The 23,910-nt window shown below is 30.4% G+C and overlaps 1 protein-coding gene across 1 annotated transcript in view; it reads left to right on the plus strand.

Annotated features, from left to right (window-relative positions):
* The window catches only part of LOC148313636 (dopamine D2-like receptor), a 487,962-nt gene that overhangs the window by 451,456 nt on the left and 12,596 nt on the right, over window positions 1-23,910 (plus strand). The window contains exons 5-7 of the mRNA XM_088259723.1: window positions 5,282-5,487; window positions 10,157-10,162; window positions 21,667-21,759. Coding sequence (XP_088115849.1) covers window positions 5,282-5,487; window positions 10,157-10,162; window positions 21,667-21,759 — 305 coding nt within the window. The remainder of the gene's footprint in view (window positions 1-5,281; window positions 5,488-10,156; window positions 10,163-21,666; window positions 21,760-23,910) is intronic.

A 23,910-nucleotide genomic window follows, 5' to 3' on the forward strand; every position in this document is an offset into this window, starting at 1 on the left:
ATATTGGTTTTATTTTAATAATATATTAAGCAATAACTGTTTCACTTTGATAGGATATTTTGACAAGAAGTACAGTCTTTCATTTAAAAAATGCTTAATTTAGCAAATTTTTCATTTTTTTAATACTAGTCGCGACAGATTCATACAATATTTCACATAGATTCTAAGTAATCTCTCCCCTTGTATATTTTTATCTCCCCGAATTTGGGTTTTATTGAGCTGTAAATCAGCGATGGTAACATCTGAAAACATTAAAAGACGAACGGACATGGTTTGGTCATAACTCTTAAAATTTGAATGGATTCCTGATAATGGCGTATTAGAATTCTAGCACTGTATGTATATAGCAAAATAATGACAACACATGGCTCGCGAAGCAACGAAATTCACGCAGAATTCGTATCGCTCTTTGGATTTTTCCGTTTTAAAATTGGTTTTACAAATGATGAAATAATGGTATTGCACTGATTTTGGTACAAACTGGAGTTTTTTGGCTTTGTAAACGAATGAAAATATTTTTTTACAAAAACAGTATCCGATAATTTACGTACCACGATTTGACCATTAAATTTTGTGTAGTTTTCAGAATCAAAACAATTTTTCAAAATCACAATAATATGATATCATAATTTTAAAAAAGAAATGAAATTTAATCGAATGTACGAGTACAAAACGTCACCTTTTCTTCTTAACAGATTTTATCTTCTCCTTTTAACTAAAATCATTATTTTTTCACTATAGTACTACTACTACTACTCTCATTACGCCCATTCTCTGCAGAGGTAGGCAGAGAGGATGGAATGCCACTTTCTTCTGTCCTGAAATACACTCCTAGCTTCCTTTACATTCAGTTATACATGCCCTCTGATAACGTACTTTTTACACCACCAGATATTAGGTTCTGATTGATCTGGTCGTGCCAAGGCTTCTTCGGCCTTCCCTGTTCTGTTCTCATTGAGGTCACATTTGCCAAAAATAATTCTTAGGCATTTTTTCATAATCCATTTGCTCCACATGTCCATACTACTTTAAAGAAATTAGAAATATTTTCAATTATCCCTAGTTTATCCTTACATTCCTTTTTTTTAATTGTTTTTGATTATATCGTACAACAATTTTCCACGCATTCGTCTGAGGGAATACATTTCAACGGCATTCACTTTATTCTCATATTTTCTTTGCCAGTTCCATGTTTCTACAGTATCTACTGATTTAAAAAAAAAATCAAGTTAAGTTTTGTGGTGTTTTTGACAAACCTTATTAAATAGTGCATGTTTTATTTTACAATATTCAAACCAAAGTATAAATAATAAATACCCAATTTTAATAATATTCCTTTAACAAATGAAAATAGACATAACTAACAAGTGTTAGTCCCTCTCCAAGCACAAGAGCTCAGTTTCTTGATTGGAGAGAACTGCGTTTTTAATTTTAAGATTGTAAAATGAAATGCTTAGGAAATGGATTAAAATAATAAAATAAACTTTTGTCACCATGTTTAATAATAATAAATTCATATATTTATATGGAAAAGATGCGTTTATATTTATAATTCTTGGTAAAACAATGTACTTGTTTAAAGCAAATGTGTAAATTCTACTTTAATTCGAAAGAACATAGATCCAAGTGAGTTAGTGCACTTTGCATATTGTGTCGTTGTCTAACTATTCCTTTTAAGACACCTCTTAGAACGAAGCTAGTATAAAAGCAGCTTTATTTAAATTCAAAAGGAGTAACATAAGAATTTCATTTTCGCAATTAAAGTTTTTTTTTTACTTAGCAGAAAGATTCATGAAATATATGCAAGATTCTTTCAGACTGATTTTACATAGTAAAAATGCCTAAAAATATGCTTTTAAATTAGTGTTTCAATTAAAATTTGACAGTTATTTTTTAACGATATTTTGAGTGTTTCCAAATCTGGATTTATCCAATAATTATTTGTTTTAATTGATATCTTAACACAGGTAAAGTGATCACCTCCACAACCTTTTGACAGGTTTTAAGCTCTGTAAATATCCAGATTCCAAATATTATCACATTGATATGGTAAAAATAAATGTTTTTCAAAACACCAGGTTCGGGTATTAGCACAAATATTCAAACAAGGTGGTTCATCCAGATTTAAATTATTTTTACGCTTCAGTATATCTTTTTCACTAGTTTACCCTTTGGCGATCAATTCGAGAGTGTAATTCAATATTTACATCCTTCTTTGAAACATGATTACCCTCTAAAACACATAGCTATGAGCCATAAAACAGAATAAATCTAAAATTGAAAACAAAATAATATCACTTGAATTACAAAATATTTCAGCGTTGTCAAGTTTCAGGATGTATACTCTGGTATTGGAGAATCCCTAAGGCATCCTTTATCAAGATAAATTATAAGTTAATTTATTCAAAACCACGTAGAATCCTTACGAGAATTCAAAAAAAAGTTTGAGCCTTTTTTTAAGGTAACGCACCTGGATAAATTCGTAAAATATAAATAAATTTATTTGATTCAGGAGTAATACTGACAAAGATGAAGATAAAAAGGTTATGCTCGCTTTTTCGCAGCAGTATTTTTAAATATATTTTCGGAATTTAAAATGATATCAAAGAAACTTAAAATATACGACATTTATGAAAAAACAATTTGCTTGTTTTTTTAACAGGTGTTTTATAAACTTCATTTTTATCCATTATTAGAAATTTTGAATGTATTTTTTAACGGAAATTTTCAACATAAAATAAAAACGATATTAAAAAGGATATACGAATTTGTTTCCAATTATACCATTATTTATTGAATGTTGTGGAGTGAGAATTGAAGCAATTTGCATAATTCAACGGTGCTATGTTATACAAGCTATTGTTGATACGGTTATGCAACCCCGGGAGCTAAAAATCAGGAGGACAGAACAGACACAATAACTTTATTGGTGATAAATTTAACATAGCATCGATTCTATAAAGTGACCCATGTACAATTTGAATGTTTATAAGTTGCAAGAGAGTACAGTAATTGAAAAAAAAAAAATTGTACGGTAATGCGAGGTGGAATAAGTGTTTAGTTTATTGGAAACCTTAGAAGTTTTGGATTGATTTTTTTTTAAATCATTTTAAAAGTTTTTTTTCTTAATATAAATCGTATGATTTTTTTTCTCGAAAATTAAACATTTTGTTGATGTAGGTAGCCAAGACAGTAATTTTTTTTATTTTGAAATCAAGAAATTGAATGGTACTCTTATTTTATTGATAGTGAATTCACTTGGTAAATACCACAATTTCTCGGTAAACACCAATATTTTTATTGAAAATAACACTAAAAAAATAACACTTTTTTAGTAAAAAGCTTCTTTACATCTCACCAATAGATGTCTCTAGTGAAGTTCTAGTGATTCATGAACAAGGTTTCTAAATTGGTTCATATATATAGAACTTCCAAGAATTTGAGTAGTGTGGTTGTCAATAATGGGTAGAATTGGTGAATGTTACACGTGTGTAAAGTGATCACTTAAACCAGCCTATGACGGTCGTAAGCCCCGTAAATGCCCAGACTTCCATATTCTTCTTCATCTTTGATGAGATGTCAAAAAATAATATGAAAATAACACTATTCTCAATTAATTTTTTTGAATATTCTACTTTAAATTCAATTAATTTCTCTAATAAAACGTTGAATTTATTGTACAGCAAATTGTATTTATATCATACAAAGGCTTGCAAAACAAAATGAATAACACTTCCATGCCTCTCGTTCTCTTTATATCCGATTGTCGCTACGTCAAGTGGCCTTATTCCACATGTGCACCCCCAGATTACCATTCGCCCCTGGATCCGGATTAAATGCAGCCAACTATATACTTCAGCCTTCCCTGTTGTAAAATTTCCACACCCCTAATTCGTTATTAAATTCATATATTTTCAGGTTGAAAAATAGAAGGCTCTCAAATGTATGGACTAATCCTTTGTCATAAAAATTAGCATAGCATTATCTTTAAAAAAAACAAGTGTAAAATATCTAATTGAACAATATTTTCCGATGTCTGCCTTCAAAATGTAGTAGTTAACGCATTTAGCTACCATACGGGGAGATCCCGGGATCAATTTTCGTGTGGATTATAATAAATACCCATATTTATTTTATATGAGTATTTATTTACCTAAAGTGGAACATTTATCCTTCTTACACGTAATTAAAGATCTAAGCAACACTGCTTCAATGAGATGCAGTGCCTTATGTACCACCGAGTGCGAATAAGAGAAGGTGCTTAATTTGTTCTCTTAAAAAATACATAGTTTATAGGTTGTCAATCATGGGTAGAATGGTGAATGTTATACGTGTATAAAGTGATTACTAAACCAACCTATGACAGATCGTTAGTCCTGTAAATGCCCAGACTTATTCATATAACACTTATTTATACATTTTTTATATTATTTTTCTTCTGTATCAAAAAAGGTTCATAGGTTTATGTTGACTCCTATGTGGAGCAAAATCCAAAAAATGGACAAATTCATGATATTCTGAAATTTTTTGTGTTGACAATTAAGATGAGCATTTAAATTTAAAGTTATTCTTGATTAATTTTTCGTAAAAACTTCAACAAAAAGAATTTTCAAGATAAACGCTCAGACGCAATTTTATACTTTGAAAATATTTCCAGCACGTTCCAAAGGGAAATATTATTTCAACTTCAGAAAAACAAACTCAAAAAAATTACGTGATTTACATCAGCTGTGGCTGAAATGTTCTCAAAAGCAAAGCGCTGAGGATATTAAATTTGCCCACGATTTGAGAAGAGCACACATGATATAATCCGTCCGCTCTCGATGCTCGTACTAATTGCAATGAAAAATTACGTTCAATTGAATAAGCTAGAAGTTCTCTTGTAACGATAAAAAATTATTTAAAAAAAACTACAATACCTTTTTAACTTTTTAAAAAAATAAATAAATCTGAATATCTAATATTAAAATAATAATATAAATATTACTTACTTTTAACCCTTATCCGCACCGAATGGTGCATAGGGCACTGCATCAAACTGACGCAGTGTTATCTTGATCATTACTTACATGAATGCAAGGTGATCACTCTTGCGCTTCATTAACCAGTCCAGGGTAATATAAAATAAATATTACAGTGTAAAACCACAAATATTTTTTTCACCCCCCCTGGGAATCGAACCCGGGACCTCCAGCACGGTAGCTAAGCACGCTGACCATAACACCACAGAGGCGTAAAAGTAATTGGTAATATAAACATAAAACTTTATAATTTTTTCTAGGCACTTCGAAACCGCGCGCGCAAGCAGAGAGCCGCGCGACGGCAACCCTTACCGGGCGAGGCCGGGGCGGGGTCCGTCATAGAGAACGTGGCTCAGACGAGGCGACTCGCGGAAACTGCGCTCGCTGGAGCTAGCAAGCCAGAAGACGAACGTCCTACCAACACGGCTTCAGGGAGCAATGAGGAGGACGACGAGGGCGGAGAAAGGTAATAGAAATGAAATCAGGGTTAAAAAAATTAATATAAACATTACAAACAAATATTTCAGAAGTATACATTGAAAATATCAATTAAAAAGTAAGCAAGAAGACTCTTGTTAAAGCTGTAGAAGAATCCCGCTTCGGAATACTAATTCTGACAAATGGAACAGATTAATATCCAGTGTGATATTGTTCAACAAAGCGATAGTTCTTCCTACAGGCATAACCATTGGCAAGTTGGTCCTGTATATAGGAATATGAAACAATCTATGCCTACGCTGTCTTTGGTAACTATCGGGAACATAAGCCCAAGGATGCTCAGACTTTTATCTTCTTTCATAAAAAATGGTATCATGTTGAGACACCTTTAAAAAATATATAAGTATTCATGTTTCCAATGGTTGGATTATCAGTATAAAGGACTACCATGACACATATCGCTTACTCCTTTCAACAACGTCATATATCAAAAAACTTGATTTTTCAGGAGATCGCTTTGAAAGTGTAAAAATATAATAAAATGAATTAAAAATAAATATCAAGCCACTTATTTAATTTTTTACTGTGCAACAGATCTTTTTAGGTAAAACCTGAGTCTTTTTTCTTAATTTGAAAAATATTTAGTGTATTTAAAAAAAAAAAACAATTAAACAAAACCTTTTCTTCAAAATGCAAAAACAACACTTTCTGCCCTGTAGCGGTTAAATATTAAGTCAAAAATATGCTGCTTTTGCTGGGATATAGTACATTTTCTGGGCATTCCGAAAACATGCACAACTGAAAATTGACGATTTTTTATATATAACGTTGTTGAAAGAATTGAATATGACGTTGGAGTTAGCGATATGTCATATTATTTTATATTTATTTTATCTCACGTATTTTATTTGGAAATTTGACAGAATAGTTACATTAAGTTATACATATGTACATATATACGAGTATTACAAAACAAATACTTGATAATAAATTCGACATTGTAATAAAACCCAGAAGAGAGGCGGGAGTAAGGAGAGGGGGTAAGGGAAAAGATCGAAGCACAAGTCAAAGACGAATTGTACAAAACGAGAGACACACCACGATATCAATGTTAAATGTTCTAGTCATACCAGTCTCATTGCAAACAGTCTTTGTCTCTTTCACATTCGTGTATCTTACACATAACCGTCGATTATTCCGACTCCTGACTACTTTCAAGTATTTAAAATACTTGATCGTGTTGACTTTTCCTCGATTTTATTTATTTTATTTCATTTATTCATTACTTTTTACAGTGCTGATATTTTTACGAACGTATAGCTGGGCATAACCCGTGACGAGACGTTCATTTACATTTTATTTTTTGACATCTCATCAAAGATGAAGAAGAATATGGAAGTCTGGGTATTTACGGGGCTTACGACCGTCATAGGCTGGTTTAAGTGATCACTTTACACACGTGTAACATTCACCAATTCTACCCATTATTGACAACCACACTACTCAAATTCTTGGAAGTTCTATATATATGAACCAATTTAGAAACCTTGTTCTTGAATCACTAGAACTTCACTAGAGACATCTATTGGTGAGATGTAAAGAAGCTTTTTATTAAGCAGAAACTCTTATATTAGTATGTGAGATCATATTATTTCATTTACATTATTAAAATATTCTTTTGAAATTACAAATATTACATAAAGTTTATATATAATAAAGAAACATAAAAAAGTAAGTACACACAGTTCAGTCCAGTGAGAAATGGACAAGTATGCAACAATAATAATATGTAAGCTTACCTAATTAAGGAGGGGTGACCAATTTAAAGTAACTCTTGTGTCCCATATCAAGAAGTATTAATTACATTAATGTTATTTTAATTTTTATCATTTGGTTTACTTATTTTATAAAAATGCAAGTCCGTCTAGAAATGTTAGTAAACATTTACTTCGTTCATTTAAACTAAGAAAGGACGACTTTATAAAATCGGGACAAAATTATATTATTTTATAAAATATGGAGAAAAAAAAATTTTCCTTCACAGCTTACATATCATATTGGATTCTGACAGAACTTGTATTATTTTGGCATTTATTACAATATACAAGTGTGTGTAGAATTAAGCAAGCTTTTATTAATATTTCACATCATTTGCAATAAACACAAGGCTGGAGACATCACATCCCATCAATCTCGTTAAAGAAGGGACAAAATATTACATTTGAATATTGTGCTGCGAGAAATTTCGCTCAGATTTTACGTTTTAAATGAATATCTACGTTCTTAAATACTATTATTTCATATGTTGAATAATTTGAGTTGAAATGTGAATTAGAGTGTCGCTTCCGAATTAAGGCTGTGTTCGTATAACTCCAAGAAATTTGTCGGCATGAAATTGAAATATTGAGACAGGTGCTGTGGCGTAGTTGAGTAAACGTTCGACTTCGAATTAGGTATCGCTGGTTCGATTCCCGACAGTTGCAAAATGAATTCAAGATTTATATTTATTTTCAATTGGTCAGGGTGTTAGTGATGTATTTTTCATATTTGCTTTCCAAATCCTCATTAAACTACCTGCAGACAAGCTTCTAAAATAGAGGTTTTTCGGTTTTGTCTTTCGAAAAAAATATGAATAGGTCTGATTATTCGATTTTCCGTAATTACAAGATTTTTTCTAAAAAAATAATTCTGGCCTTTTGTGAATTTTTTTCCAACAGTTGATAAGCCTCCATTAACAAAGCTTTATGAGTTACTGCCTAACTCTACCATTGTTTTTTGTTCTGCAAAAAAAAAAAAACAATTGAAGCTTAAATATTACATCCCAATTTTGACTAGTGTGATTGCCAATCATGGGTAAAAAAGTAAATGTTACACGTGTGTATAGTGATCTCTATACACACGTAAACCAGCCTAAGTACCCAGACTTCCATATTCTTCTTCATGTATTTGAGACATCAATAAACATATTGATATAAATGATAAGTCAGTACAAATAATTGTTTTTTTTAATACCAATAATGCCTTCAATACAATCTTCAATTGAAGCATAAATATAACTTCCTAAATTTTAGTAGTGTGATTGTCAATCATGGAAAGAATAGTAAATGTTACACATGTGATTTTACAAACAAGCCTTAGTACCCAGAATTCCATATTCTTCTTCTTCTGTGTTGAGATACCAACAAAGGTATTTTATTCAATTTTTTTTTTGCATTTTAATTTTTTTTTATAATTACAAGTACTTTTATTAAAATTAATAAAAAAAGATCCCTCAAAGGCAAGACCTGTGTGTGGGTATACCTTAATTTTATTTTAGGTTTTAATTTTTATTATTTTTTTAACAAACATTTGTTAATAATAAAACTATTAACACAAATATTTCAATTTCATACTATTTCTGTGAGCCTAAGCGGCTCAATATTAGAAATAGGTTTTAAATTGTGATAGAGTGGGTTCGAACCGAGAAACTCTGACTTAAGAGTCCACGACACTAGCTAGCCACGGGACCACAACCCGACACATAATAAAGGGCACTAGATAGAATATAATAGATATCAGAAATATAAATAGATCAAAAGTATTAATATAAACTACAAACTGTTTGATTTAAACAAAAACAAAAAATTAAAAATATGAAAATGAAAAAAGGTAAAAAATAAGTGTGTACTATATATGTCCGCCATATTTGTCCGCCTCCGTAGTGTAATGGTCAGCGTGCTCGCCTACCATTCTGGAGGTCCCGGGTTCAATTCCCAGGGAGGTTTAATAAATATAAGTGATTTTTTCACTCTAATATTTATTCAATATTTCACTTGACTGGTACCTGAAGTGGAGGGCTGATCACCTTTCCTTCATGTGTAATCGATCGAGATAACACTGCGTTTATATGAAGCAGTGCCCTATGCACCATTGGGGTGCGGTAAGGGATTTATTATTTATTTTATTATATGTGCACTTTAGAAGAAGCTGTACTTTAGAAGAAGAAGCTACTTATGATTTATCGTTACAATTAAAAATATTTGGTAATAATATTATTCTGATGTAACTGCTTGGTATTTATAATCAAAAATCTATTAACCTGCCGAAAAGAAACCTCGATTATATTTTCCGTTTGAGCGAGTTTTCCAAAAATGGTCCCTTGATGCCGGTAAATACTTGGGGAAAGTGGCTATAAAAACAAGGACCTTTGTCCATAGAAGCTGTTTCTTATCTTTCCAAACATTTCGTAACCTTTGTATTGAATCCGAAAAAATAAAAACAGATGGAAAAGTATTTTTTTTATTACATTCGTGTATATTTTTAAGCTTATTTTTTCAAATTAAGTGGGTAATGAAAGCTATCATTTACGAATGTACGTGTGGATGAATTTACAAATGAATACTAAATTTACAAAAAACACTAGTTTTCTGGGGTATTTATTTTCTGTGGGTAGTACACACAGAGTCTGATGGAATAAATACAAAAAAATATACATTTATAGCATTTATTACGCTGTATTGTGATTTTATTAAAAATATTAAGCACTTGTTCGTAAATAATCACTCTGAAAAACGGCGGATCAAAAAAAAAATAGTTAAACATCAACTTTGTGGAAAAACGTGAAAATTTAAATACACAAAATATAAGACTTTAATAAGATCACTTATTAGATTTTTAATATAAATACGATTAATTTCAAGAACCATATATGTTCTCAGCAACAGGTGAAAATACGTTTTGGTCGTGTTTACATTATAAACTCAAAAAATGAGTCTTATTTGCTTTAATATATTTTTTTTAACAATTATATTGTAACTATTAAAATCGTCTTGTTATTCCAATAAGCTAACGTTAAATAAGTAAATAGTATATTTAAGTGTTACGTGCTATAAAAATATATTTTTTTATAAAGGGAGTTTGTTTGTGGTTGCTTTTTAAATAGCAGAGTAACTGATATGTACATATGTATATATACCTACAATTTTTATAGCTTAAAAAAAATACTTCACATTTAACTAATAACTAGACATTCCTTTAAATAAAATGTTTTATTGTAGTAACGCTGTACCTTTCCTTAAGCTCTTGCGCTTGGAAAAGACTTATACTGAATATTTGTTTATTGTATTTAATAAAGAATATGTTTTTTTTTTGTTTGTTTTTTTTTCAGTTTGTCATGTTTAACCCTGAATAACTTAACATTCGTCTGGCGGACTATGCAATTAAAAACTTGAAACTTAATCAAAAGAATTTATTAAAATTAGAAACCGGTTACATGACACTTAAGTTTTATTTATTAGGAATGAATGTAAGAGACATTTAACAATAAATCACTATTCCGCTAGCTACTATATATATATATATATATATATATATATATATATATATATATATATATATATATATATATATATATATATATATATATATATATATATATGTCAATATTGTGCGATCAACAAATGGCATTGTATCTACAAATATAGTTTAGTTATTGAGGGTTTAAAAAGCATTCAAGTTTTAAAGTTAAATTGCGATTTTACACAAAATTTCGGAAATTACTAAAAAATCATGCATATTCTCTGTATGTTATTACCATGAATACGTAAATTAGTATATTTGTCTGCCTTTTTTATATTAATTTAAAAAACAAAATTTCTAAAGCCACATGATAATCCAAATTGTATGACTAATCCAAAAGGTTGAATGCTGTAAAAATATATATTGTTACTCCCTTGAGAAGCATATTTTAAAAAAATATTTAAACACATAAAAAATAATTTTACTTGTAACATTAAACGAACCTTTCTTTAAAGCTTTTTTTTCACATTCAAAATATTTTTTTCTCCTAACGTTTATTATTTGAGAAACAGAAGGGGTCTTTATCTCAACTTTTAGTACCTGAAAATGATCGTAAGAAAACCATTCATATTGTATTAAAAAAGATTCTACTAAAAATATTTGTTTTCAGGAAATATACATTAAATTAGTTCTTTTTATCTGACGAATTCAATGAAATAAGGATAAACATAACTTTATAGGCAGGTTAAAATACCTTTATACCTTGGCTGATGAATATGATATTTTTTATAAAGAATACGAAAGATAACAACAACAAAAATTTGTTTGAAGTAAAAATATTACTAAGAAAAGTTCGTTAACAAATCTTCAAAGATATAATATAATATAATAAGCTCCTTCTTCCTCTTTATCCTTCAACATCCCAAGGATACAACTCTCAAATTAAGACTTAGCTTCATATGCGGTGTTTAAAAATGATGCGGAATGCATCGAAACACGTGTTACAATAAATTTTTAAATAAATGGTATTTACGAAGTGAAACACGAATAAAAAATAATAAAAAATAATGTCAGTTTGTTCAGCAATTATAGTACATTGTTGGGTAATATACATATATCCAAAATAAAACAAGGTTTTTGTTGGATTGAATTCTACATTTATTTACGTATATCTTAACGTGACGCGTTTCGTCTTCTTAGGACATTATCAAACACTGACTAAAAATATTTACAAAATGTCCTTATATACTAACAATAATTGCTATCAGTAGGTCTAGTATTTAAGGACATTTTTTAAATATTTTTAGTCAGTGTTTGATAATGTCCTACGAAAACGAAACGCGTCACGTATTAAGATATACATAAATAAATGTAGAATTCAATCCAACAAAAACCTTGTTTTATTTTGGATATATACTACCCAACAATTCAATATGGAATTCTACCAACTATCTGCAGTTTCAATAAATAAATTATAGTACACACTGGCGCTGATCTAGCTGCCGATCATATTTTTATCCACTTTGAAAAAATGTGTAAATATACAAGACACTGCGTTTAAAAAAAAATACGTTAGGCCTCAATTTTTTTTAATGAGAAATATTTGTGTTTTTATTATTTACACAAATATTTCAATTTCATACTATTTATGTGAGCTTAAACGGCTCATTATTTGAAATAGGTATCAAATTATGGTGGAGTGGGTTCGAACCGAGATACTCTGACATAAGAGTTTGCGACACTAACCACGGGACTACAATCCGACACATAAATACAGAAATAAAAATAAATGGTTTTGGTAGTAAAATCTTATTTTTAAATAATTCCCTAAAATATTTACTACATACATTCGAATGTTTTAAAAGTTTGTAGCATTTACCATTCTTCCCATGTTTGACACCTACACTTGAAACAAAACACCACACATCAAATTTTTGAAACTCACAATCATAAATCTCATGTCACTTTTATTTAGATGTATGCAAGATCCCAACTGGACTATTTTACAAACTGGGATATGCCCAAAAATATGATTTTATAATTTTATGCAGCTTATAATTTAACCAGTTATTTTTATCCACAATATTTTTGGGTGTTTGCAAATACTTGTACACAAATCTGATTGATTTGTGAATAAGTATTTGAACACACATTTTTTAATCGTTTGAAGTCGTAAATCTGATGTCAAAAGAATTCCAAAGTCAAGTTATAAGTTTCTCGTATTTAACTTCGTATCAAGATGTAAAAATAATATAAAAGTTTTAGAACGAATGAGTTTAAGAAGCCATTTATTTCTATTGGGTTTTGCAGAAATAATATTGGATTTATTTTATTACCGGTAATATTCATATTTTTCCAGCGCATTTTATTCGTACGCCCACATTTTTCCATGTTATAAAAACGTAGGTAAAAAAAATCAGATTGAGAAGAAACTTCTAAGAATATTGTGTAATCTGTAATATTTTCTAAAAAAATCCTTATTCATAGAATTTCAAATTGGTACTTAAATTTCGGGCCAATATTTCGAACCCTATAGCGATGAATGAATCACAAAACCATTTTCCAACAATTTGATAAAATTGACAAGATTTTCATTCCTCGAATTGGAAATTGAGTTTGTATCTAAATTTCTCGAACCTCAAGTCGGTTTTATCCTCAACCCTTTAAGGAAAAAAACGTTATTTTATTAATAGTTTAACTTTTAAAACGATTATATTTATAAAGCTTCATAGTGAAATTGTAGAGCTACAATTAAGAAGGTTTACCAATTAAGAAGGTTTATCAAGTTTTCAAACGTGAGGGTCTGACAATGTCCTAAGCAGACGAAACGTGTCTCGTATTAACATATACATAAATAAATGTAGAATTCATTCATTCAAATAAAATACTTCTTTTTCTCCTTCCTGGCCATATCCCAGATTATTGTCTTTGTAGACTGTTGGGGTCAGCTCTCCTCTTCCTCAGGTTATAGGTCCTTCTGTCCTGGATAACGTCACCTAGGCCATGCCTTCGAATCATGTTATCTTTCTGCATCACCCATGAATTCCATGGTCTTCCTCTAGAAAACTTTCGAGGAAGATCCATTTATATTGCCTGGTTAACTAAAACTAACTGACTAACCATCACGCCGCAGAGAGAATAGAGCGCCACACCACTCTGTCTTTGCAAACATTATTCACCTCTTCCACGTTCATGCATCTCCTCATACATTACGCCGATTGTTACGACTCGTAACCTGACCGCTTTCAAGTATTTGGCATACCTGATCGTGCCAAGTTTTTCTCGGTCTTCCTCTGCTCCTTTTTTCAATTACATTTGCCTCATAAATTTGTTTTACCGTTCTTTCCCCACTCATTCGTTCTACATGTCCAAACCATCTCAACACAACTTTCTTAATTTTATCGATAATGCTTATCTCAGCTTTGCATTCCTTCCTTATTTCAATATTCGAACATCTATCATATATTGTTTTGTCGCACATTCTTCTGAGAGATCGCATTTCGACTGCATTTAATCTACTTTCATCCTTCTTTTGCCAATTCCATGTTTCACTTCCATACATTAGGGTTGGAACCAGGACTCCGTTATGTACTGCCAGTTTAGCTTTCGCCGATAGGTTTTTATTTGCCGTAACTGATTTCAGTGCCGGTTAACTACATGTATTTTATTTAGTGCATACAAAATAAAATACTGAATATCTTAAAGGGTTGAATATTGCGCCTTATCGAAAAAATCAAGACTAGCCTTTATGTGAAGATCGATTTGAATGAATGGTATATTGAATCCAACCCTAATGTGATTTAATAAAAATGTCAGGCATAACTTGAGCCGAAATGGCGTGGGGTCATATCCTCCGCGCGCAGTATTCATATAATTCCGCATTTTCAGTGATGAGGGTCAGCATGGGTCGAAGGGCAGGATATAGCTGGGAGAGTTTTAGATGCTGTCAAATGGAATGGAATTATTATTTTCGTATTTATTATTAGAGGAATTGTATTGAGTCTCGTAATAAATTCGGTGTCAAAATTTCAGGGAGATCCGAATGAAATTACCATGTAATCCATGGGGATAATAAATAATAATAATAATTAAGCCCTTATCTACACCCCAATGGTGCATAAGGCACTGCGTCATATAAACGCAGTGTTATCTTGATCGTGTTACACATGAAGGAAAGGTGATCAGCCCTGCACTTCAAGTACCAGTCTAGGGTAATATTTAATTAATATTGCAGTGAAAAAATCACTTATATTTATTTTACCCCCCTTGGGAATCGAACCTGGGATCTCCAGAACGGTAGCCAAGCGTGCTGACCACTACACTACGGAGGCGGACATCCATAAGGATATTTTTTTTTATTGGCAAAGTACCCAAAATTGAGTGATACATAATCCATAGGGATAATACAATATATTATTCTACAAGTAGAAATTATTATAAATACATCTAAGAAAATGAAAACTTTAATTTCACTCATAAATTCAATTCAATATCAATTCATTGTTTATTTTAATCTCTCTATTACTAATGTCTATGCTATTTCTTTAAATCTATTAAGAATTTACAAATTAACATGTTCAACATATTGTTGCAAGCATTTTAAATTTGTTGTTGACGGAGGAAAAAGGTCAAAATAAAGGGATAGGTAAATGATCAAGAGTAAATTCTATGAAAATTGTAAAAAAGTTTTAATTTTTAATTTATTTTTGGTAAATTGTGCGGAATACATCAAGACACGTGTCGACATAGATTTTCAAAAACAGTGGTATTTACCAAGTGAAATTTGTATAAAATAATAGAAATGAGAGAGAGAGAGAGAGAGAGGATAGTAAAGTCACCGAGATATTTGTTTAGATAAACACGTATCATCACATTTATTTTTTTGACTGTTCTTTCAACCAATAATTGAAGCGTTAAAACCGACAAAATATTTAACAGTAAAAAACACTAAAATTTTCATTAAATAGGTTGGTTTAAATTAATTTCATTCATAATGTTTCTTACGTATTTATTGGTATCAAGTTCTTTTTTTCAAAACAACGTCTTTAAAATCATACCAGGCAGCATCATCTTAATAACGTATTGCTTAAACCTCAAACGAAATTGCCAACTAAGGAACTTTGTAAGATGTCAACCGTTAGTTAAAATTAACTGGCCAGTGAATAATACCGCCTTTAGACTAATGCATTCTGTCAGGCTGACTTTCTTAATAAATGTGCCTTGTAGAGTACGTTATATCATGTAAGTTTATGGAATAAAGCTGTTTAATGAGGTCACGTGGTGATAAATAATGCAGATACAGGAAGGTTTACCACAATGAAAAGTTTCGTATTATGTCTTCATGCATTGTTACAAGCTTTCTTAATAAGATTTTGTTTAAGGCAGTACAAGCAATAGCCCGTAACATTATATTCTTAAGCCCAGGAAAAATTTTACGTAGGTAATTATGATTTTTTTCTTAAAACACCGTTTTTATATTGAAAAATTGAGTTTTTTTTTCGAAACAAATAAATGATTTTGAAAAAAAGGAGTTTTTGAAAGGTGACGAGTTAAAAAATTATTAAAAATATTAATGCAATATGCATTCTAAAAAAATTGTGGCTCTCATGCTGCCAGTCGCGTACTGAATTTATACGTTCGAGAGAACACCTTTATTTATTTACTTATAACCCTTATCCGCACCCAATGGTGCATAGGGCACTGCATCGAATTGATGCAGTGTTATCTTGATCATTACTTACACGAAGGCAAGGTGATCACTCTTGGGCTTCAGGAATCAGTCCAGGGTAATATTAAATAAATATTACATTGTAAAATCACTAATATTTATTTTCACTTCCCCTGGGAATCGAAACCGGGACCTCCAGCACGGTAGCTAAACACGCTGACCATTAATTAAACCACGGAGGAGGACAAAAGAACACCTTTATAGCGAATATAATGAAATAAATTAACGAAGATATACAGACATACAAAAGGTCAAAATATTTTTTCCAAATTCATTAAACGCCTGGTAAACAAATTCAACATTTAAAATATTTCGAGTGTGTCCAAATCTTTGTTCAGAAATCTGATGTTGTCCACTAAGCTCCTTAGTGGATTTTATAATAGTAAGTACATAACAACAATAAAATTTTCTAGTATAAGATATTTTGACAAATAAATTATGGTGTCTTTGGATCTGCAAATGATTATGAAGCTTTTTTTACAAAATGAAACATAATAAAAAAATAAATAAAAAATGGGGAGACAATAACAGACGTTAAAGTGGAAAACCGCCGTTATGTCCGCCTCCGTAGTGTAATGGTCAGCACGCTCGACTATCATTCTGGAGATACCGGGTTCGATACCCAAGGGGGGGTCAAATAAATATAAGTGATTTTTTCAGTCTAATATTTATTAAATATCACCCTGGACTGGTACCTGAAGCGGACGGCTGATCACCTTTCCTTCATGTGTTAACGATCAAGATAACACTGCGTTTATATGCAGTGCCCTATGCACCATTGGGGTGCGGATAAGGGTTTGAAGATGAAAGTGGAAAACCAATTAAGATTGAAACAAATTAAGAAAAATAAAGTGTGCGGAAAAACATAAATCTCTAACAGAAGGACTATAGATAATTGTTTTATTTAAAATAAAATTTGTAATATTTTTTTTTATATTGTAAGAATACTAATAGTAATAATAATTTATTTTTTTCATCTTGGCTAAATGGTGGGTGCAATACTTCGTCAGCCATATGTTTGTTTTACAACATTTTTATAAAATAATATTAAAATCACAATAATTAATAAATAATAAAAAATAAAATAATAATAAATAAATAAAATAAAATAAAAAGTATATGTTTTAATTAATTATTTTGATTGTTAACATTGGTAAAAATGACGAAAACTATACAAATGCATTTTTGTGTTGGTTTAATATATGTTTTCTATTCACGTCTGGCTATAGTATTTTTTTTTTACTTTTAGATTACATCCCATTAAAAATCAATAAGTATGAATTTTCATAACAAAAAAAGTTAAATGTCTGCATAATTAGGAGCTCTGTAAATTGCAGTTGTGTGGTTGTTTATCAAGAATAGAATGGTGAATGTTGCCATGTATAAAGTGATCACTTAACCTGCCTATGAGAGGTCATAAGCCCTATAAATACCCAGACTTCTATATTCTTCTGCATCAATCTTGAGATATATATATTTTTTTAAATGGAAAAAACCGAGATTTATGAACAAGTGTTTGAACACGCTCAAAATATTATAGATATATTGCAATACATGCCTGTAGATCTTTTTAAGGCTTCAGAATGTATCCATTTATGCAAACAACCATCATTAGCGAGTCTGGTAACACATTGCTGTAAATTTAGCTCTAATGGTCGTTAGTCTCATTACGTTTACCGAAATTGCACATTTGTGCACCGAGAATAGGTGTTATATGAATGCACACGCGTTGTTATGGCCGCACATATGCAGCGATTGCACCGCATCCATAGCTTGACTGTCACCGAAACGCGAAATCTGCGGCCAGCTTGTCAACTGTGCAATTTACCCTAACCCTAGATTTATCACCCCGTAGTATGGAATTTATTTTAAACATTACCATAAAATTAACAGCAAAATTGCAATTGTTCTATGAAAAGAACTCCCTGCAGGTATCTTTTCTTAACCCTTATCCGGAATGGTGCATAGGGCACTGCATCGGAGCGATGCAGTATTATCGAGATCGTTAATTGCATGAAGGCAAAGTGATCAGCCCGGCACTTTTTGTACCAGTCCATGGTGATATTAAATGAATATGAGAGTGAAAATCACCCAAATTTATTTTAACCCCCTGGGAATCGAACCCGGGACCTCCAGCACGGGAGCCAAACGCGCTAACCACCACACTACGGAGGTGGGTAAAAAAGAGAAGATCTTAAAGGTATCTCAACTTGATATGAAACATGTATCGTTCATCACTTTAAAAAAAATCATTTTTCTTTATTAGTGGTGATATGACTCAGATTTTGAAAGTAGATGAAAAAAATCGTTTCACAATAATGAAAACAAATTACTAAAAATTTCATTTGTATTGGTACGCACAAGCCAATGAACCTTATAAAAACTTCGTAGGAGAATTATTAAAGTAATAATAAATAATAATGGGAATGTTACTGAATTTACGTGCGGTTAGTTCTATTTTTTTTTAAATCCAGAAAAAAAATTAGATAACTTCAATGTTATAAGCTTTATTGGCACGATTTAAAGTTTGACTTATTTCGTTTAGTAGAGGAAGACCGAGAAAAACATGGCACGATCAGGTATGCCAAATACTTGAAAGTGGTCAGGTTAGGAGTCGTAACAATCGGCGGGTATGTATGAGGAGATGCATGAATGTGGAAGAGGCGAAGAATGTTTGCAAGGACAGAGTGGTGTGGCGCTCTATTCTCTCTGCTTACCCCTGCGGAGAAGAGGCGTGATGGTTAGTTAGTTAGTTAGTTTCTTATTTCGTTTTCTTTTCTTTTTCATGATAGTTTCGAAATTTTTGAATTTAGACTTTAAATTTCAGTCAACTTATGTTCAAGTATAAATTACTATTGGTGAGAAAATTAAATATTATTTTTAAAAGCATATTTTCTCGGTTCCTTTAGTCAGAAGGATGAAAATAATTCTAATGAAGTAAATTCATTATTCATATAACAATTTTCGAGTTTCCTTCCATTTAACCCTTGTTTGAAGGGGTTTCTGTATCAAAATATTTGAGTACGCGCTCCGGGGTGAAACTTAGCATAAAAAAGGCTTCCATCCGCATCCGGTCTCCTCCAACAAGGGCGAGGAAATCCCCAGTATTTAATGAAATCTGACGGCAATTTCAAGGTTTGTATAGTTGAGAACAAACAAATAAAAGACCTTCTAATTATTTTCGCAAAAAATGGCAACACGGAAAAGTTTCGAAGCTAAATGGAGGAAACAGAGGAAAATTAAGGGAGATTTCATTTCGTTTAATTTAGACACTGAAACTCGGGAAGAAAAACTCTAAATTTAACCTCGTCAACTTGATAAAAGGTGACTTTAATTTATCTCGTATTTAGTCACGGGCGGTACAAATTTTATTACGCTCTTATTATCGCCTTGCAATTTTTCACTTTTTACTCAGCAGTTTTAATTTCGTACTATTTGAGTCTGAATTTTCATTTCAATTTGTTTATATCAAATTAATAAAATTGTCACGAGGAAAGGTTTAAGTATCTAAAAATCAATATGTGTGATGTACTAGGTGTAATTTATTTCGTATTTTTCACAGGCAGTACAAAATGAATAAAATATTTACTTGAAATTGAATATGCCACAAATGTATTCAGCTAGTTATTTTTCTTTGAATATCTAAATTATTTTATTCCTTTTTCAATTTTTCATTTTAATTTTTTTAAACGACTACTAAATAAAATAATAGATTTGTGAACAAGTATTTAGACACACTAAAAATGTCCTAAAAAGTATATATAATTCACTAGATTGAAAAATTTAAATAAAAAAAAGGTCTGAAACATTTCCTGTAAATAAAGAATAAACCACTCAATCGAATGCAACTACCCCTATTGATGGTAAAGCGCTTCAATTGGATACATTTGTGGGATGAGTAAATAAAAATTGAATGCTTTTCAATCAACCCTTCCGGAAAATATATACATTGAGAAAATTCTCCAACAAAATCTTTACAATGCGGAAATATACTGCTTTTTAATGAGACTAATAATTATATTTCAAATGGAACAACAATTTTATTGTGAAATAAAACAAAAAAACTTTTATTAGATTTTCGAATTAAGGTCTTTATTTCATTTTTAATTATATATATATATATATATATATATATATATATATATATATATATATATATATATATATATATATATATATATATATATATATATATATATATATATATATATATATATATATATATATATATATATATATATATATATATATATATATATATATATATATATATATATATATATATATATATATATATATATATATATATATATATATATATATATATATATATATATATATATATATATATATATATATATATATATATATATATATATATATATATATATATATATATATATATATATATATATATATATATATATATATATATATATATATATATATATATGTTTTTGTTTTTTAAAACGATTTTACGATGTAAACGATTTTCGGTGGAGATGGTTTGGACATGTGGAATGAATAAGTGAAGAAATAATAGTAAAATAATTTTTTGTGGCAAACGTAGTTGAAAATTGGAGCAAGAAAAAATCAAAGAAAACTGGAATCTATTTCAAATACTTGAAAGTGGTTAGGTCATGAGTTAGAATAATCTGCGGGGATGTATGAAAAGAAGCGAAGAATGTCGCAGATAGAGTGGTGTGGTGTTCTATTCTCTCAGCCTACCCCGCGGGGAAGCGGTGTCATATTTTATTAGTTCAATATTCATACATTCGAACCCTTATCCGGACCCCAATGGTGCATAGGGCACTGCATCATATAAACGCAGTGTAACCTTGATCGTTAACACACGAAAGAAAGGTGATCAGCCCTCCGTTTCAGGTACCAGTCCAGGATAATATTGAATAAATATAAGAGTAAAAAAATCACATATATTTATTAGACCCTCCTCTGGGAATCGAACCCGGGACCTGTAGTATAACCAGTTTAGTATTACGAAGGACATAATTTATTTTGTGATATTAAAAGAAGATTTATAGTTCCAAAAAAAATGTGCTCGAAACTCATCCCATCATAACCTTTCCATTCCATAATTTTCAATCCTTTTTTTTCTTCATCCCCAATATCATCCTTTTCATTTTCATCCATCGTTTTCCAATGAATTTTGGAATGATGATGTATTTTTCTACTTCCTTTCAGATCCCCCGACGGCGACGTTGACGACTGTCAAGTTATCCCCAATGACAAGTCGACAGAATTTATTTTGGCAACGGTCGTTGAAGAAGCCGGAAAGTAAGTCAAATCCATAAATACCTAAACACGTTTTTTTCCAATCTCAATCCAACTTTTTGTACCTTTATCAATCTGCAAATGAAAATCTACGATTAAATCAAAGAAAAAAGTGCGATTTTAGTTAGAAAGTGATATTTTTAATAAGGTATTTTTCAAAACATATTACATACATAAGTCATATATATATTTATCATGGAGTCAATGATTAAAGAAAACACTTGTTTTTTACCACTTGAGTTTTATTATAGACTACATGTTTCAGAAGTTAAACTTCCATCATTCAGGTCTGTATAATAACTAAAATATAATAATAATAATAATAAAACCCTTATCCGCACCCCAATGGTGCATAGGGCACTGCTTCATATGAACACAGTGTTATCTTGATCGCTTACACACAAGGAAAGGTATCAAACGAATGACATTCGTTTGATAATGCCCTAACAAGGCGAAACAATTGTCACAATATAATTTTTTATGTGTTTTTTGTTAATAAAATACAACTTAGTAGACTCAAAAAATCTGTGTTTGATTTAAAATTAATACATAAATTAAAATGGAGTTCTACAAATTAAACGCCAAGTCAATAAATAAATGAGTGATTAGTATCTACCATGTGATTTGCAAATTTATATTTTATATTTTAGTTACTATACAGACCTGAATGACGGAAGTTTAACTTCTGAAACATGTAGTCTATAATAAAACTCATGTGGTAAAAAACAAGTGTTTTCTTTAATCATTGTAACATGTCTTGCCACAAAGTTAATGCCGAAACAAAAAATAAAATATCATGGAGTCGAATACGGTAACCACTACACTTTTTAGGCGGACATAAATATAAGAGTGAAAATATACATATATTCATTAAATGATTCATCAAATTATTTTTTATTATGTAATCCTTAAAATACCTTAAATGCGATCAATTAGAGTTTTTTTGTCGTATAATTTTTATTTCAAAGGTTGTAAAAGTTTCAATATAAATACATTTTAATACTTTTAAGGACGTCTATAAGTATTTGCATAAGGTTTGGTAGTTTAGCAAAAGCCATCGTTGCGATTTCAAAGCCTTCCCTGTATATTTTATCGATATTAATCAAACACCGCCTATTCCAGAACAAACACCAATTATAATATTATCCGCGTCTCGTTTACATTTCATTTCGAAATACGGCATAAAATCCAAACACACATTTTGAATTCTGCAAAATGGAAGAGCGCTTAGCTCTTCAAAATGTGCATCGGGTTTTTGAATTGTAAGCCAAGTTTATATTTTTAGAGATCAGTAGGTTCTGAAGCACGAGAACTTCACTTGTAGCAAATATTTGCATAACTTCTCTGAACGTTGTTAGTGCTTCAAACTTAATGATCTGAATTTTACATGCGAAGTCACTATGTATTTCGAAGTTTTTCACAAATTTGTTCACGTTGAAGTTTAGTTTTTCGTTCAACATTGAAATTTTATACAAACAGTCTAATATAATAAATTAATGATTTTTTTTATGACAGAATTTGACCTCGAAAATTTCAACATGGAATATATTGCTTATCAATCTTGTTCTTCTTCTTAAATCTTCTGTCTTCCATTGCTCTATATAGGTCTTTTTTGGATCATTTTAATTTTTTTCGGTCTGTTTCTACCTCCCCCCCCCCCATAGCGGCTATGTTGTCGGACCGTCTTTTTTGAGGTCTTTCGAGGCCTCTTTTATTCTCCCAAGGTCTGCATCTCAATATGTTAGGGGTCTACCTGCATTGCAAATGTTTGAGAATCAATAAAAATTGAATATCAATAACAATTAAGCATCAATTACAATTGAATAGCATCAATAACGATTGAGTAGCATTAATAATTGAGCATCAATAACAATTCAGCATTAATAATAACTGAGTTTCAATAACAATTGAGTACCAATGATAGTTGAGTAGCATTAATAATTTAGCATCAATAACAATTGAGTATCATTTCAAATTCAGTTTCTATAAAAATTGAGCATCAATAACAATTGACTATCAATTATAATTGAGTATGAATAACAATTGAGTATCAATGATAATTAAGTATCAATAACGATTGAGCATCAATAACAATTGAGCATCAATATCAATAGAGTATCAATGAGAATTGAGCATCAATAACATCAATAACAT

This window comes from Brachycentrus maculatus, unplaced genomic scaffold, assembly GCF_059751285.1.
Source record: "Brachycentrus maculatus isolate JH-2025_06_01 unplaced genomic scaffold, ASM5975128v1 h1tg000007l, whole genome shotgun sequence".
In the NCBI taxonomy this organism is placed as follows: Eukaryota; Metazoa; Arthropoda; class Insecta; order Trichoptera; family Brachycentridae; genus Brachycentrus; species Brachycentrus maculatus.